Here is a 13,805-nt window from a genome sequence, read left to right on the forward strand (position 1 = left end):
TTCAGGAACCTGGTCACCACGTCATTAAATTGGTTCCTAGTCTCTAGATAGTGTTTGTAATATAAGAAGTTCCCCAGAACCACACCCGAGTAAAAAATAGTCCCTGTAATAAAATAGTCCCATCCAGGCCTCACGTTGGCTTGGACTCATTTGCAGCATGGTCTGCATAAGGTAAGTAAAGTCTATGAGCCTGGCGCCTATGGCGCCAGGACTGATTTCTATAATGAGCCTGGCGCCCAAGGCGCCAGGACTGAATCCAAACAGCCCCCAGCCGGGGCTGTTGGGGTTTTAATGAGTATCTGGATGCCTGCTCCCGGAGCTGATGGACTCGATCCGGATGCCCGGGGGTAGGCATCATGACAGCACTCCCCCACAAGGCCCCTCCTAAAGTTGTTCTTCCCCTTGGCCCTGGCTTGTCTGGGAAGCCCCGATGGAATTTATTCACCAATCGAGGAGCATAAACGTGGTCACTAGGTTCCCATGACCTTTCTTGTGGTCCGTAACCCTTCAGGTCGATTAAATAAAAAAGTCTTGATTTAACCATTTTAGAGTCCGGGATGTTTTTTACCTCGAATTCAGGTTCTCCATCTATTAGGATGGGGTCAGGTGGTTTGGTTAATCTTGTCCCGGGTTGAAATGGTTTTAGAAGTGAAACATGAAAGACAGGATGAATCCGCATATTAGAGGGTAATTCTAATTTGACGGCCACTGGGTTGATAATGGCCTTAATGGTGTAAGGTCCCAAATATCTAGGATTAAAAGTCCGAGTTCCTTTCAGAGGTATATGTCTTTTAGCCAGCCAAACTTGGTCTCCGATTCGATATGGTGGGGTCTCACTTCTATGTTGATCAGCATTTTTCTTGTATTTCTCTTTTGCTTGTTTCAAATGTTTTGTTGCCTCTTTAAAAGCTTGTGTAATAGTAGAATGCAGATGAGTTACTGCCAGCATTTCTAAATGCTGGGGCGAATCGAGTTCTGAGGTTCGAGGATGATGTCCATATATGGTATAAAAGGGGCTTTGTCCGGTTCCTGAATGTACAGAGTTATTGTATGCGTATTCAGAAATCCATAAAATGTCCTTCCAATTACTTTCGGTTTGGTGGAGCATACAACGTAGGTATTGTTCAAGAGTCTGGTTGGTCCTCTCCGTCTGACCATCGGTTTGGGGATGGTGACTGGTTGATAACCTTATGTCGATTTGTGCCAATTGACAACACTTCTGCCAAAATTGCGAAATGAACTGACTACCTCGGTCAGAGATCAATACGGAAGGAAATCCATGAATTCGATCAATATTTTCGAGAAATTCCTTGGCCAAGATTGAAGCAGAAGGTAATCCTTTTAAAGGAATAAAGTGGGCCATCTTGGAAAAAAGATCCACAATAACTAGAATGGTGTTGAATCCATTACATGGCGGTAGATCTGTAATAAAGTCTGAAGACAAAGTGTGCCATGGTGTAGGTGGAATATCTAAAGGTTGTAAAAGACCAGCTGGTTTCTTCTTTTGACTTTTGTTCTGGGCGCAGATGCCACAAGACAGTACAAATGACTTTACATCTTTTCGCCAGGTGGACCACCAGAATTGTCTTTTAATTTTAGCTTCAGTTTTTGCAATACCTGGGTGCCCTTCCATCAGAGCTTCATGGTAATTGGAGATGACTTGTTCTTGTAGTTCCTTGTGTGGTAGAAATAGACGCCCTTGATAGTAAGGTAGGTCATTGACAACTGAATAATTTGGGCCCTTTTTAACCCAGTCCTGCAGGGCTGCTGAATCGAAACGTTGTTGGATCTTTAAATGAATATCTTCTAAGGTCTGTAGAGTAGTTATCCCAAGAATTCTTTGTTCAGGAATTATAGGCACCGGTTCCGGGTTTGAATATGCTTCCCCCATCCCAATTCGGGATAAACCATCTGCCTTACCATTCTTACAACCTGGTCGATAAGTGATCACGAAATCGAATTCGGCAAGGAATAAGGCCCATCGAAGTTGACGCAATGATTGGGCCTTGGCTGTTTTTAAATACTGCAAGTTCCTGTGATCGGTGATTACAGTAATGGTATGCCTGGCACCGAGAAGATAATGCCGCCAAGCCTCGAAGGCGGATTTGATGGCTAACAACTCTTTATCGGTAACCGCATAGTCTAATTCAGAGGCCGAGAATTTTCTGGACCAAAATGCTACTGGATGAAGTTGACCGGTTTCCAGATCCTTCTGGGACAGGACAGCCCCCATGGCTAAACTGGATGCATCGGTTTCAACTATGTATGGGAGCTTGGGGCGTGGATGCTTTAAGACAGGTGCCGATGTGAATTTCAATTTCAGTTCTTGGAAGGCTTTTTCAGCCTCTTCAGTCCACAAGAAGCGTTTGTTTTTTCGCAAAAGTGCTGTGATGGGGTGTACAACATATGAGAAGTCAGGAATAAATCTGCGGTAGAAATGAGCAAATCCAAGCATGCTTTGCACCCCTTTAACTGAACTGGGTGATGGCCACTTGAGAATTGCGTCCACTTTTCGAGAGGCCATTCGGACTCCTTTTGGAGTCAGGATAAATCCAAGGAATTCAACTTCTGTAGCATGAAAAACACATTTTTCCAATTTTGCATATAACTTGTGCTGGCATAGTTTCTCAAGGACTGCACAAACGTGCTTAACATGGTCTGATTCTGAGGAGGAGTACACTAGAATATCGTCTATGTATACGACAACACAGACGTCAATGAGTTCACGAAGGACATCGTTCATAAAATACTGGAAGGCTGCTGGTGCATTGCACAACCCAAAGGGCATCAACCTGATAATCGAATAATCCGTACTTGGTGCGAAAAGCGGTCTTCCATTCGTCGCCCTTCTTTACACGTACCAGATGATATGCCCCTCGGAGATCTAATTTAGTGTAGATGCAAGCATCCTTTACTTGGTCTAGTAGTTCGGGGATCAGAGGCAATGGATATCGGTTCTTCACCGTGATCTGGTTTAATGCGCGGTAGTTTATGCACGTTCTGAGGTCACCTTCCTTTTTGGGCACGAAGAATAAGGCTGAAGATGCGGGGGACTTAGATGGACGAATGAAGCCATTAGCAAGGTATTGGTCTAAGTATTGTCGTAGGTGACGGTTTTCGGGTTCCGTAAGGGCGTAGATCCTACTGCATGGAGGTTGTGCACCGGGTATGAGGTCGATTTGACAATCGTATGATCTATGAGGTGGTAAGGTGTTTGCCTGTTCTTTTTGGAAAACATCCTGGAATTCTTGATATTCCTGAGGTAACTGCATGACTGGATTAGCGACTGTGGCCAGGCTTTTGTTCAAGGTTTTTTCCGGGTAACAGGTGTGTGCACACTCCGGGAAGGTTACTCTCTTCTCTCGCCAATCAATACAAGGATTATGTGTTTCACACCAAGGTATCCCCAGTATTATTTGGAACTGCGGGGCTTTTATTAAGCCAAACACAATAGTCTCTCGATGCCCATCTTGATCCAACAGTGTCATCTCTGTGGTGGAATGAGTTACAGGCCCAGAGGCAATTTCAGTTCCATCGACTGTGGTGATAACATCCGAAGTGGTCTTTTTGCAGAGAGGTAGATTCATCCTAGAAGCCAATTCGTGGTCCACATAGTTTCCTACGGCCCGCTATCAATGTATGCCCTAAATGCGTGCATACGTGATGGCTGCCTTGGATCAATAAGGACCATTGGTATGATTAGGTGCGAGGTCTGAGTGTCCTCCTTTAAGCTCGGCAAGCGGACCTCTACGCTTGTCGGGCGTGGTCGTTTCCCGAATCAGGCTCTGTTTGATTTCTATCAGCAACTCCGACTACTTTCTTGGATGGTTTTATAGGGCAATCCTGTAGAAAGTTTCCTGAGGCCCCACACTACAGACACAACTGCATCTGTGGTCTCCTTTCTCTTTCTTTTTGAGTTAAGGGTCCCTTAATCCCCCCCGATCTGCATTGGTTCTGATGCATCTGTTCCTTTGGGAGTAACATTGGGTTTAACCAATACCCGATTCTCGAACTTAGCTCGATCAGCTTTTCTATTCTGAAGTCGGTGGTCTAGCTGGACCACTAAGTCTATATTCTGCGCAATCCTGAGGTGGTTTCACAACTTGGGCCAAAAGATCTTTGAGTTCACCCCGAAGTCCACGATGAACTAATGTAATTCGCTTTACCTATGGCCATCCAGTTTCCACCACCAACCTATTGAAGGTTGCGATATAAGTTAGCAGGCCCTGGTTTCCTTGTCGTAGGGATAGAAGTTCGTTATCCAGGGCCTGTCCCTGTGAATGTCTGGTGAATAGTCTTTCCATGCTCAATTGAAAACCCTGAAAATCCAGAAGAAGAGGGTCATCCTGGTTGACTAATGGAATTGACCAATCCGCTGCGCTGCCACTAAGGTATGACAGTACAAAGGCTACTTTGGCTTGGTCGTTTGGAAAAGCTCCTGGTCTGCATCAAAAGTGCAAGCGGTATTGGTTCATGAACACGGCAAACCTTTTCGGGTCCCCAGCAAAGCGTTCGGGTGGAGCTAAAGGAATGCTCCCTGGTAGAACCACTTGCACAGGGCTGCTCGATGAAACGGGGGTTGAATTCCCCCCAAGTCCAGGTAGTGGTGTTTGCCCGGCTTGGTTTTGCAGCAGTTGTCTGGCAAGATCATCAGTGCGCTCCTTTGACAAAATCAGTTCTCTCCTGAGGGCATTAGTTTCTTGGCGCGCAGAGTGCACTTCTGCCCTAAGTTCTCCTAACAATTGGGCTAGTTGGTCGGTTTCTGAGGTCTCCATTACGCCCGGGTGGGGATTTGTAGATAGGCTTTGTGTTCTGTTACGCTCACCTGGTTCCCACAGGGGCGTCGATCGGACTCGGACAGCTGCGGTCTCCACCAACGTGATGCGTAGTGAAGAGATGACAGTCTGGACTGGCCCACCTAATCTTGTCTGCTGGACTCGTAGAAGTATTCTCCTGCAAGTGGAGAAAGGGATTTAGCCACCCGTGGACATTAGTGATGCCCCCCCCAACTGTTCTCGTTCTCCCCACTAATCAGCTCTGAGATCCCCTCTTGGTAACCTCACCTTATGTTCTTAAATGATGAGCTCTCCATCCTGCATGGCATGCAGGGGCGCGTAGATACCAGTTACTTCACTGGTTTGAAGGCAGCTGATGGCGTTCAGGTAAGAGTCTGTATTACCAAACACTGTCAGGTAAAAGTTGCATGAGTTTAACTTGCTGTTTTCTCTCCCTTTTATAGGTGCGGCATAGAAAGATGCGGCGAATTAAAGGATAATACCTCTGGTGGTAAAGCAGGTAAGCCTATGGTGGCAAAGAGATTGTCTTTGTCGGTTTTCTCGGCTCACCTTGTTATTCCTTTTGTTTTCCCCCCAGGTGCTGGGTTTCGACGAAGAAAATGATGGAGGCAGAGCCGAGTTGAAAGATGAGATGGACTGGTGAGTATAACGCGGCGCTGCTGCTGGCGAAGTGACGCGTGCTGAAATAATGTCCTTTCCAGGCTCGGAGATGTGCTGGGTCCGGAATCAGGTAAGGAATCAAATAATGTTCGTGATCTAACCTCTTCTCCTTTCTTTTCCTTTTGTCTAGGAGCTCCGGATTCGAGGCGGGCGTGGCAGAAGACTGGATGCTGACTTGCAGACACGGTGAGCGTTACGCTGCTGGATGCAGAATAACAAGAAGCATGAGCTGCTGTTCGGGCTTGGTTTAAATAGCCTGCAAAGTAGTCCCAGGTAAGAAGTTCCCCAGAACCACACCCGAGTAAAAAATAGTCCCTGTAATAAAATAGTCCCATCCAGGCCTCACGTTGGCTTGGACTCATTTGCAGCATGGTCTGCATAAGGTAAGTAAAGTCTATGAGCCTGGCGCCTATGGCGCCAGGACTGATTTCTATGATGAGCCTGGCGCCTAAGGCACCAGGACTGAATCCAAACAGCCCCCAGCCGGGGCTGTTGGGGTTTTAATGAGTATCTGGATGCCTGCTCCCGGGGCTGATGGACTCGATCCGGATGCCCGGGGGTATGCATCATGACACTCATCCTCATTGAAACGTTCTTTTCGCAGGCGGGCAGCTCGCTTCTTCAGGGCAATACACATAGTTTTCTTGGATTTGGATGTTTCTGAACAATCAGCAGTGTCCCATAGGTCCTGTGTGGTGTGGATGGGAGTGGATTGTGTTTTTAAAGATTGCCGCTGTGCTCCTTCCCGTTCCTGTGCGATGACGCTACTTCCGGTTTCACTTATTAGCGGTGACTGTAAATAGCGGTGACCGCTAATTACGGTCACCGCTATTTACAGTCACCGCTAATGCCACGTTGAACAATGTTGGTAGTGTAACCTGCGCTATGCTTGATGCTGGTGAGGGCATTTTGGGAGCCTTTTACAGCACGGCGCTAAATACCTTACCGGCATGGGTCGGCGCAAAGTCGTAATAGTCCTCTATTAGCGGACTGGTGACAGCACGGACACACTATTTGCGCAATGCCGGTAAGGGACGTTACTTACCTCCAAACTCGAAATGACCCCCAAGGTCTGGTTAGCATCAAAATATGTGCCCATAAAAGGGACTCAGACCTTTCGTCCCCGATATCTGGCACCTTATTCTATTGAATCCATAATAAATCCAGTGGCAGTTAAATTAGCCCTACCACCCACTATGCAGATTCATCCTGTGTTTCACGGATCACTCCTGAAACCGGTACAACCCGGTACTCGGGTTACAACACCACCAAAACCAGTATTAGTTGACGGAGAACCAGAGTTTGAAGTAAAGGATATCCTAGACTCAAAATACACCAGATCCAAACTATACTACTTAGTTGATTGGAAAGGATACGGCCATCAAGACAGATCATGGGAACCTAGTGAATACATCCATGCACCTCGCTTAATTAAAAAGTTCCATCAGAATTACCCAGCCAAACCAGGACCAGGCAGAAGTGCCACCGTGAGAGGGGCCTTGGGGGGGAGTGCTGTCATGACCCTTGCCCCTGGCCCTCACTGGCAAGTCAGCCTTCCACTTAGGGCCAGGTCAAAGGCCTTAAAACCTCACCCCAGACTCTCCTGGAGTCAGTCCTGGGGCCTTTGGCGCCAGGCTCATAACCATCATGAATACCAACATTAGAATGGGACTATTTACTTGGGACTATTTAACTTGGTGGGGTTCAGCCAACATGGAGGCACACACATAGCTCAGTTACAAGGAACTGAGCTATGCGGTCTAGTCTTTTGGGTGTGGCAGGCCTGGGACTACTTTACCTGAGACTATTTAAACCGCACCCAAACAGCAGAACATGCTTTGCGTTATTCTGCTGTGGGCAGCGTAACGCTCACCGTGTCCAGTTCTTTGATGCCAGCTTATCTGAAACCAAGGACCTGCAGAGAGAGAAAGAACACTAAGAAACTTACCTGGAACAGTATCATGTCTTCAATCCATCGCCGACTTCAGTTCCACTCACCTGAAGGTACGAACTCCATCATCTAGCACCACATGCATCCTGGAATACCATTACCTGGAAAGAGGAGAAAGAAATAAGGACAAGAAAAAGTACCCACTTAGGGAATCAAAGTACAACTCTCTTTTTACAATAGAGAGCTACATTTAGCTAATTCTCATTGCAGATACTGAGTGCAAGGTGTTTACCCTCCAGTTTGAAGAGGAGAAAGAAAGACAGCAATAGTAAGCGTTTACTCATGTTTCCTCCCCAATGAAGAAAGCCACACAATTCTTATCTGGGTAGTCATCTCCTGGTCAGTATCAGTATCATTGCTGGAACATTACGGCGCTCGGCGAGGCACATCGCAACCTGCAAGGAAAGAAAAGACACAGGTTAACAATATAAAAGGCGAAACAGCGCCACGCATCGCACATTACTCACCGGACAGCATCGCGCACACCGCGCTTTCGCCTACCGGCCCGTGCTCATCTTCAAACTGCATGACAACACCAAATTACCTTTCCATACCTAAAAGGAAAGAAGCAAGACATTATTATTCGAACTAAGAGGAACATACGAGCTGCATATAAAGACTGTAAAGCAGCAAACCTACGGAGTCGCAGCAAGCCTGGATTCCCACAGGGGGACTTGCACCAGTGAAGAAACTTGGTCGCTGCTCGCCCCCCACATCTATGCGCCCCTGCCACGAGGAGCAGGACGGAGAATCCACCTTTTACAATATTAAGGTGACGAGAGGGCCCAAGGGGGAGGAAGGAGATGAGGCCAAGGGAGGTGGGAAAACATAAAGACAATCTGGTATTGAATCCAGCTCTCCTATATTGCAGACCCATCTTTAACCAGAGGCCTTACCAAGGGGTATCATCCAACCAGGGCTGGGTGGCGTCCCCGTGGATACTAGGTGAGCGTAACAGGCTTGCGGCATAAGGCCTGCAGCTCACTAACTCTCTTGGACGATGTGATGGCAATCAAAGAGGCAATCTTAAGGGACAGCAGTCTAAGTGAAAAAGAATGCATAGACTGAAACGGAGCTGCCATCAGAAAGGTGAGAACCAGGTTAAGGTCCCAATCCGGAACAACAAAGGGAGTTGGCGGAAATTTGTTGAGCGGGCCTTTCAGGAATTGGGCTATGACCAGTATGGTAAAAGAGGAACCTTGATCTAGGGACCTTTTAAAAACAGAAAGGGCCGCCAAATACCCCTTGACTGTTGCAACCTGAAGGCCTGAAGAGGCTAGTGACAACAGGAACTCCATCACTGTTGTGGTAGGGAAAGAGATGGGTCAACCTCAACTCCCTGCACCATGCCTCAAATCTTTTCCACCTGCACGCATACAGAGATCTCGTAGATGGTCTGAGTGCAGCCATCAACACCACAAGAACTTGCTCTGAGAGGTCCCATTCATCATACCTCATCTGCTCAAGATCCACGCATGTAGGTTGAGGGAATCCGGGATCGGGTATGGAGATCTGGCCGCCGAGGTGACTGGTGAGGCGAACAGATGGACAGATCCAAGAGGTCGGAGTACCACGTCCTTCTTGCCCAATCCGTGGCGATCAAGGGCATGGTCGTTCGAAACCTCTTCAACCTCCGGAGAATCCACGAAATGACGGGGGTTGGAGGGAACGCGTAATGGAGAGGAAAGGTACAATCCACCAGAAATGCATCCCCTAGTGCACCGTTTGCTGGGAATTCCCTCAAGCAAAACTGTTTGCACGTCCTGTTGGCTTCTGTGCCAAACAGATCCACTGCTAGGGTACACCAGAGAGCGAAGACCTCCTCCAGGACTTCCTCACACACTTCCCACTCATGTGAGACTGTGCTCTGCCTGCTCAGAGCATCTGCCAATCTGTTCTCTGTCCCCACCAGATGTACTCCAGAGACTGAGATTTGATTCTCTAGCAACCAGAACCACAGTTACATCGCTTCTGTGCAGAGAGGTTGGGAATCCACTCCACATTGCTTGTTTAAGTAATGCACGGCCACAGTGTTGTCCGTCAGAATCAGGACATGCTTCCCCTTGAGCAATGGGGTGAAAGTCTTCAGAGCTAGCCTGATGGCTCCCAACTCTATCCTGTTGATATGCCACCTGGCTTCCGACACAGTCCACGGGCTGCTCAACCTGCAGGTCCTCACAGTGAGTGCCCCAACCCTTCAGGGAGGCATCCGTGACCACTCAGGCCTGAGGCCAAGGAGGCCAGAAGGGTTCTCCCGCCATCAGATTCGTGTGCATGTCTCACCAGCCGAGTCCACGAACTACCTGGCTGGACACCCTGAGAGGATCCGAGAGAGCTACCAGAAACTGAAACCACTGTTTCCATAGGAGCCACTGAAGGTATCTCATGTGCAGTCTGGACTCTGGCACCAGGAAAATGCAGGCGGCCATGAGGTCCAAAAGGCAGAGAAAAGGAAGCTGCTGGTAGGGTGGCGTGGTTCCGGAACAACTGGACTATATGTTGTATGTTGTTGGCTCTCTCCTTGGGAGGGAAGGCCTTCCCTAGTCGAGTGTCTAGGACTTCCCCGATGAACTGGAGCCTTTGGACCGGTGTCATGTGGGACTTCTTGAAGTTCAGGGAGAAGCCCTGTGCAATAGCCGACAGGTTTCATCTAGATGAGTCAAAACCTGCTCTGCTGACTTCCCCCAGAACAGCCAGTCATCCCGGTACGGAGGGCTCTGAGTTCTTCCTGGACCTCCTGTCCCGGTTGTATCGGTGAAGACAGGGGTCTGTCTGGTGGTTTTCTCAAAAAGGAGAGCCAATAACCTCACCAAATTAACTGCAGGGACCAGGCATCAGAGGTTATCTCCTGTCACTGGGACCAATGCCCTGCCAAACGTCCACCAACTGGTCTGTCGTGGGAGGGAAAAATCTAAGCGCTGTCGCTCCCGCCGCAGCTGCTGTTTGCTGGCCCTTAGAAGCTCTTCTGCCCCTTCCGGGACGTGAGAAACGTCTCTGCCCATTCCTGGCTTGTGGGGGCTGCGCTTTCCTGCCATAAGGTACATAGTGCCTATAGCCTCTGCCTCTGGAGGCAAAGCTGAAAGCAGGCTTAGTGGGCTGAGCAGCTAGACCCAGCAACTCAGCAGCAACTTTAGACTCCTTGAACTTATACTAAGGTTCATCTGCCTTCTGTCCGAAAAGCATCTCCCCCTCAAAAAGCATGTCAAGAAGGCAGAAGTTTTTCAAATAGGCCTACCTTCTCATAACTACTGCTGACTAAATGGAGCGGCAAACACAGCAATATCCAGGCCTCTTTGCAAGGACTGCTTGGCAGTTTCCATCCCATCCTCCACCAGCTGTATAAATCCGTCCCGAATATGACCTTCCTGGACGTATTCTGCTGCATGCTCTATTGCCTTCCACAAACCGTAAGAAAACTTTGCGAAACCGCAAGCTACGTTTGTGGCCTTAAGATCCATGCTGCCGGAGGTAAGCATCTTTTTGGGCAAAGTGCCAATCCTTTTCCCTTCCCTGTCTGTAGGGAGATTCAACGTGGATGATGTGGGCTTGGCGGTATATAGTGGCAGCCGTAACTACCAAACCTTACAGGGAAGGGTGTGTTTAGAGGATAGAGGGATCCCCTCTTGCCGGCCTGTACTTCCCTGTGACATTGGTACTCGCGGGAGCAAAGTGCTTGGGGTCCGCCAGATGGAAGCCAAAGGGTCAGCTATGACCTGATTGAAGGACATGTTGTTTTCAATAGCCGGGCCCTCATCCAGGATGTCTGTCTTGTCATACCCTTGATGGGGAATGACGGACGAATTGAGGAATGTGTCAACCACTTTCTCTACCAATGTCCTGAATTTGACATGAGAGTGAGTATAGTGTTGTTTCTGTTGCATCTCAAGATTTGGAGATGTGTCCAACCCACTGGTATCTGCAGCAGAAACCTAGAGGCTAAGGGGCTAGAGGCTAAGGGGTAGATACCAGAGCCGGTAGCTCCAACGGGTGATGAGTGCCGTGGGAGAGGCTTCTAGAGGGTGAATTCCTAGCCCCGTAGGCCATGCAGCTCGAAAGCTCAGTCAGCACCGAAGGCGTTGACTTTTTGGTCATCGTGGGGTCGGGGATACCGAGCACCGCTTTTGCTGCTGAGGCCTGCTGGACGGGTGAGGGAGCCACGCCAACAGCGCTTGCTGACGGAACATGTCAAGTATTTCTTTTTTAAACAAATCACGCTCTTCCCGAGTGGTCGGTCCATTAGAGGGCTTACCTCGCTCCGAGGAAGAAACTGGTTCCCGCTGATGGTGGTGTCGCTTCTTCTTCTGCGAGGAAGAGGATGAGAAATGGCTTCTGGAGTGGGACCTCTTTTTTGTTTTCTTGCAGTGCCGGCTCTCGTCAGGACAAGTGGGCTCCTTAGTCTCGGCCTCAGACTTCAGTGACGGTCAGCCCAGGGTCAGCTTACCGGCTCTGACTCGCAAAGACCTGGGTTGCATCTTGGCGCACGACGCGCATGCCTCAGTGTTGAGAGTGGAACCCAGATACCACAAACAAACATCATGTGGGTCTGTCACTGACATTTTGGCCTCACAATCCAAGCATTGCTTGAAAACTGCGATCCGGTGCAAAGACATTGTTGAGGTAAATTGAAAAAATGTACTGAAAAACATAGAGTCAAACTCGAGCAATTACCTGATGCAGCGTGTGAGCGCGTGGAAAAAAGGAACTGAGGCATGGGGCGTAGTGATGTGGCATATGTATGGCGCCTGATGTCACTTCCGGAGCCGACAATCGACCACCGTGCAAGATGGATCGATGATCGACGGCCGAGTTGTGGTCCACTACGCCCCCTGTGGAAAAAGATTCTGAATAGCAGAGCTGTGCAGGGATATCTATCAAGATGAGGAATCTGCGGGAGAAAAGCAATTCATTGAGATAAGAATACCTTTTAACTCAGATAGCAGTTCTGCAGTTCCTCTGCATTTGTATATTGAATATGTGGGAGGAACACTGTTTCAATCAGAAAGAACACTACAGAATGTAAGTAACCTTTTTTGTTAGTAAACCCTTTCTTCCCCTTTAGGTTATGTAAGGAGGGTGTGCTGTGTTCTTGCAGAGCCGGAGAAACACTGTTTTAACACAGTTTATCATGGGAATCAGTAAGTGTCCTTTGCCTCATTATGAATATAGCGGGCAGGTTGCACATACCACCCAGGAGCACAGGCGGTTTGTGCTCGGCCATTCCTGAGTCTGCATAGACTACAAACCATGCTTCCGGCTGGTGTTAACGTGTTGATGAGTGTAGCGATGTGAACTGCTGCTTCCTGGGTAGAAAAAGGCAGAGACCTATATCTCAATCCATAATGTAGCAATGACTCGCCAGCGGTCTAGATTTATTAGACTACAGAGGGTCATACCTTGAAAAAAAACTTTAACAATGAGCAAACTGTACTTGTTGGTCTGTTATAAAAACAAACAGTAAATGAGTTACCTGAACAGCTTCTTTGCTTTGCCGCCAATGGGGTAACTGCGGAGCTTCTTCTCAAATTCTTCATCAAAGAGGCCCAGAGAATATGCTGTGCGGTCTATGACATACCGAGGTCTGGTCTGGCTCATCTTCTCTTCATTTAAATCTACAGAAGTAACAAACATGGGTAGCAGGCGTGAGAATACTGACCACCTATCCTTATTTCTAGAATTGATTGATACTACTGCAACACCCCCAGGAACTGCTGTTATTCTCTGAGGGGTGTTTTTATGGGTCTCTTTTGGCATATATATAGTGGAAAGTGAAAAAGCACTCAGCGCGGTGGACTACATAAGGCCTGCTACTTCATCAATCCCTAGTGCAGGCAGAATATCATGACACGCCTTCAAGGTGTAGCACCTGCTAGCTGAGCAATCATTTCTGTCTGAGAAGTGAGCATGTAAAGGCTTCTAATAGTACTATTTTCACTGAAAGGCAGATTCGGCTACAGGGAAATCAAGAGGAATTATTGTTATTAGTATTATTATTTATACATTTTTTTTAAATTAGATATACTGCTCTTTATTCTTGATGAGGATTTTATTTTATTTATTTCTTAAGCGCCAAAGCCTGCAGGCATCAGGGTGCTACATATACACAAAGACTTCGAGCAGAGGAGAGAAAAGATAACATCAAGTCACAGGTTGTCATAATTAAAATCATTCTAAATAATACATGTAGACCTAAGTCTGATCAACTATGAGTCTTAAGTTCGAAGAGATTTTAGGCAAGTATCGACAAATACTTCAGAATTGTGGCAGATTACTGTCCCCGCACCCTACCAAAACACAGTCCCTATGTTCCCAGGCACACCAAATGTCTATCTCCAGTCTACGTAGGATCTTCAAATCAGAGCTTCTAAGCACTCCTGGCCCGGTTCTTTGGCAAAGCCATG

The 13,805-nt window shown here is 47.9% G+C and overlaps 1 protein-coding gene across 1 annotated transcript in view; it reads right to left on the reverse strand.

Moving 5' to 3' along the window:
• Nucleotides 1-13,006, reverse strand: part of SLC26A9 (solute carrier family 26 member 9) — a 501,176-nt gene extending 488,170 nt beyond the window's left edge. The window contains exon 1 of the mRNA XM_069633170.1: nt 12,875-13,006. Coding sequence (XP_069489271.1) covers nt 12,875-12,999 — 125 coding nt within the window. The 5' untranslated portion in view covers nt 13,000-13,006. The remainder of the gene's footprint in view (nt 1-12,874) is intronic.
• Between the last annotated feature and the right edge of the window lie 799 nt (nt 13,007-13,805).

The sequence above is a fragment of the Ambystoma mexicanum genome, chromosome 13 (assembly GCF_040938575.1).
Source record: "Ambystoma mexicanum isolate Mex_15411 chromosome 13, UKY_AmexF1_1, whole genome shotgun sequence".
In the NCBI taxonomy this organism is placed as follows: Eukaryota; Metazoa; Chordata; class Amphibia; order Caudata; family Ambystomatidae; genus Ambystoma; species Ambystoma mexicanum.